Below are 4162 nucleotides of genomic sequence, written 5' to 3'. Positions count from 1 at the left end.
ACCCCCTTCCAACCCACCCCAGGTACCATTGGCCTTCCTGGCCACAAGGGCCCAGTGCTGGCTCATGGTCATCCTGCTGTCCCCAGGACCCCAGGTCCCTTTCCCCTACAATTATTCCGCTTATTTCTCGTCACTCCTGAACGCCCCTCCCGCCATTTCCCCACCGCACTTCAGGAAGCGGCTCCGCCCACTCCAGGGGCGCGAAACCCCGGGCAGGAGACAAAATGGCGGAGAAAAGAGGGCGGGGCCTGGCGAGACGCTCCCGCCTCTGAAGCGCCGAGTGCGTCCAACCGCAGGCCGCCGCTCCGAACCACGTGACCGCGCGGTACTACAACTCCCATCATGCCCCAGGGACGAGCTGTTTCCCTACCCCGCTTCCGGCCCCGCTCGCAGAAGGCGCCGGCGCTGCTGAGGGAAGGTCGCGCAGGGCACAGGGTCGCTGGGCTGCCCCGTAGGTACCATGCTGGCTGCCGGTGTCCGCAGGTTCGCCACCTCCGCCATCCGCAGGAGCCACTATGAAGAAGGCCCTGGGAAGGTAACGGGCGGCGGGGACAGGCCCCGGCCCAGGCCCGCTGCGGCGCGGCCTGAAGGTCGCGGGAAGGCGGGGGGGGCCGGGGCCCGCCGCGGTTTGGAGGGGAATTCTGAGACCCTAGCGAGTGCATGCTGTTGCGAGGAGCAGAGTAACGGCTTCCCTGTTACCAGGTCTCCAGGGTGGGCTTTGGAGTCTTTTTATAGCCGCAGCAAAGCAAATTCTGCTGCACATGCCTTCAGTGTCCTCCCCTGCAACCTTCCACTTCAGTGGTACAGATGATGAGCATTACAGTATGAGGGACAACAGTGATACTGTAAACGCTTTCTGATGTACTTTATGCTTAACATGTACTTTATGCTTAAACTTTATTAATATCAACAAAAATTAAAATGGGAAATGATATTCAGGTGAAAAACAATACAGTCATGAAATTGAAGGCAGAAGAATAGAACTCTAAAGATTAGTGCTTCTGCTTGAATGAAATAGTTAGAAATAAATATAATTATCAATACTTAATTAAAATATGTTTCTCTTTCTGAGCATAAAATACAATATCATACTCTAAAACAAGTAGGAAATTTTCTAAATCAATGTTAGGTAACATCATGCATTCATTTTTTTTTTAAGAACATGTAATGTATATCAATGGACACATTCCTTAAAATACTGGTCATGATCAGTTCTACGTCTGAAAGTGAATTTTACATGTCTAGTGAACATGAGGAAAACAACAATGTTAGGGGTTGGAAGAAGGGACCTTGAAAGATCATATAGTCCAATCCCCCTGCCTGAGCAGGAACACCTAGATGAGGCTACACACACACACAAAAAAAATCTTCACAATGAAGGTAATTAAATATGTGAACAGATTGCCTGGAGAGTCTGTGGGATGTGAATCTTTAGGGATAATTTTGCTTGGCTGGATGAGGCCTTCAGTGAACTGACCCTGCTTTGGATTGGTGGGGGGAGGGGAAGAATGGACAAAATAACCTCTAAAGATCATATCCAAGCTATTACTCTAGTTACTGTGTTTCTTTGCTTGAGAGGAAGGGAAGTTGTTTTGATACTGAATATTTATTTTATCAGCTTGATTCCACCTGTTAGTGCTCTGGGCCTCTCACCGTTTACAAGTCATTGAGGAAGTAATTAATATATTGATTGCAAAACTAAAATTCTTTTTTTTTTTTTCTAGAACCTTCCATTTTCTGTGGAAAACAAGTGGCGATTGCTCGGAATAATGTGTGCATTCTTTGGAAGTGGATTTGTCGCCCCTTTTGTTATAGTCAGACACCAGCTGCTTAAGAAATGAAGGGGACGGACTGTAATTGCACTAATTGGGTACGTTGGTTTTATTTTTAGATTCCATAGCATAGCGGAATCTGTAGTCAAAACTAAGTTTTGAGGAGTGTTTTCTCTTATAAAACCACTGTTAAAATGTTCAGCCTTTCGCAATCCAGGTGCTTAGAGTTTGTGGTCAGCAGTGGCATCTAAGCTCACATAATAAGTTTAAGTTTACTTCACAGCACTGCTGCACTCTCATTGACATGTGACTTTCGACTCCCCGAAGGCTGCACCTCTGACTGCAGCTTCTTAATAGTCCACAGATATGCTAACTGACTGAAGATGGTACTCATTTGACTTGGATAATAACTAACCAAAACCATGTCTACCACCTTTTGAGGAAACAAAGCTACATTTGACGTAATCTGTAGGAAGAACTGGCATGTGTGATGTGAACCAAACGGTATGAGAAACTGTGATACTGTAAACGCTTGCTGATGTGCCAGTTAAAACTCAGTGGAAAACAAGATTTCTTGGACTTACGTCAACCGTGTCATAACAGTCACACCATCTACATACAACATTCCTAACCATTTATGAGATAAAGTCCACTTAAAATAAGGTCACTGACAGCACAAGTGATTATAATTAGTGATGATGATTCTAACGAGACAAAGCAAACCTCAGATGTAGTTCAGGCTGTGCAAGCATGCTGCTTCCAGTTGAAAGGCCACTTGAGTTTATCCTAATCTGATTTCACTTTGGAAATATCTGGTATTGTCAGTTCTACAATCTGAGAAACAGTAAGTCTTCAGGGGCTTGAATTACCCAGGTAGTTCTTGGAAAGAAATAACCGTCCTCCCTGGAATCTCATAATTAAAACCAATTGAAATAATTTATGTAATTGTTTGGCTAGTCTGGTGGTTTTGCCTCTTAAACTAAGGAGAAAAGAATGGGAGACTTGTGTTGAACCTGAGCATTTAGAACTGTGTGGTTTCATGTAAGTCAAGGCCTCTGCTACAAAAGTATGTGGTAGATGAAGGAAAGCCCATTAAAATTCTAGTTGAAGCATATCTTTATAGTGTTTCTAGATGCAAAGATATTGAAGTTCTTAAATTGTTAATTCTTTGTTTTTTCCTTGCAGGGATAAAGTCTTCTACACAGCATCTTTGAATGGAACAAGGATAGCTGCAATTGTGTACCATGCTGGTTGTGACTAAATAAAATCTTAAATCTGAAAGTCTTGGGCTGTGTATTTTGTGAAAATCTTGAAGTGCTTTTGACAGCTGGTGTATACTAAGAACCCTTTCAAATTGCAGTGTATTGACACTAAATTGAGCAGTAATTGTCTTTAGGTATAAAATGAGAGGGTTGGAAAAAGCACATTTCAAAACTGGATTAACATTTCTAGTCAGGTGCTTAAATAGCTTAAATTAAGCCTTGTGGTTTTCTCAAGTACCCTTCAGACTACTCGCAGAGTAATGTCCTGGGACAGATTGTGACCAGTGAGCCTCGCAGTGAGTATGCTGCCACCGTAACTCATGGTGCAGAATTTTCATCTTGAGTATTTTTGGCTGATCGGTTGAGAATGTTTTACTTGGCTTTGTTTCCACACAGAAAAGAGCTGCTGTTACTGGTGCTGTTGCCCCAAGCAGGAATACCTGCTCTGCCTAGTCTTCAGGTTTGGATAATGAAGTAGTCTGGAAAACATGTACAGCAAAAATAACTACAATTCTGACCAGAAAATGTGTTGACGATATTCTCTGATTTATCAGAACTCTGATACTGCTGCGAATTTGTAGTTATTTGGGAAGAATTGAGAAGTTTCATTTTGTAGCTGTAGTCTTAGCACAGGGTTGTGCCTGATGTTGGGGCCTGTGTAATTAAGGGTAGTCTGGGAGCTGTAAAGGTTGCTGTTGGGATACTTCTGCCGACTTGAATGTGACAGGCAGGTGTTTGCATTAGTGGCCCTGTTGACAGCACAAGCAGAAAGTAATTTTCACATCCGTTTTGGTTGCAACAACCTCATTGTCTCAAGACAGGGTATGAAAAGCACAGGCGTAACCCAATAATAGTTACTTCGCCCTTGTCAATAATGCCTTTAGATGGTAAGTATTCTGAGTTGCTTTCCTTCCCTGAGGTCTTCTGGTTTTGTTTGTTGTGTTTTTTTTTTTTTTTTTCTTTTTCCCTAAAGCCCGTTTGCTCGATCACGGTGCATTTAATGTGGCGTACGATATCTGCCAGTCCATGGACTGAATGGTTGCTTCGTGGAAGCTGCAGTTCTGTTGTCCAGTCCAAAGCTGTACGAATACTAGTTTGTCATCAAATATCAGTAGAAGTGAATACAGA

General features: G+C 43.5%; 1 protein-coding gene across 1 annotated transcript; it reads left to right on the top strand.

Moving 5' to 3' along the window:
• The first annotated feature begins 354 nt into the window (after positions 1-354).
• COX7C (cytochrome c oxidase subunit 7C) lies at positions 355-3053 on the top strand. The gene is made up of 3 exons (XM_082075033.1): positions 355-535; positions 1725-1870; positions 2958-3053. Exons 1-2 carry the CDS (start codon positions 461-463, stop codon positions 1839-1841), a joined length of 192 nt encoding a protein of 63 aa, XP_081931159.1. The 5' UTR covers positions 355-460; the 3' UTR covers positions 1842-1870; positions 2958-3053.
• Positions 3054-4162: the final 1109 nt, after the last annotated feature.

This window comes from Streptopelia decaocto (genome assembly GCF_964273445.1).
Source record: "Streptopelia decaocto genome assembly, chromosome: Z".
NCBI classification, from domain to species: Eukaryota; Metazoa; Chordata; class Aves; order Columbiformes; family Columbidae; genus Streptopelia; species Streptopelia decaocto.
The sequence above is the reverse complement of the archived record's forward strand: the minus strand, read 5'-3'. Positions and strand labels throughout refer to the sequence as shown.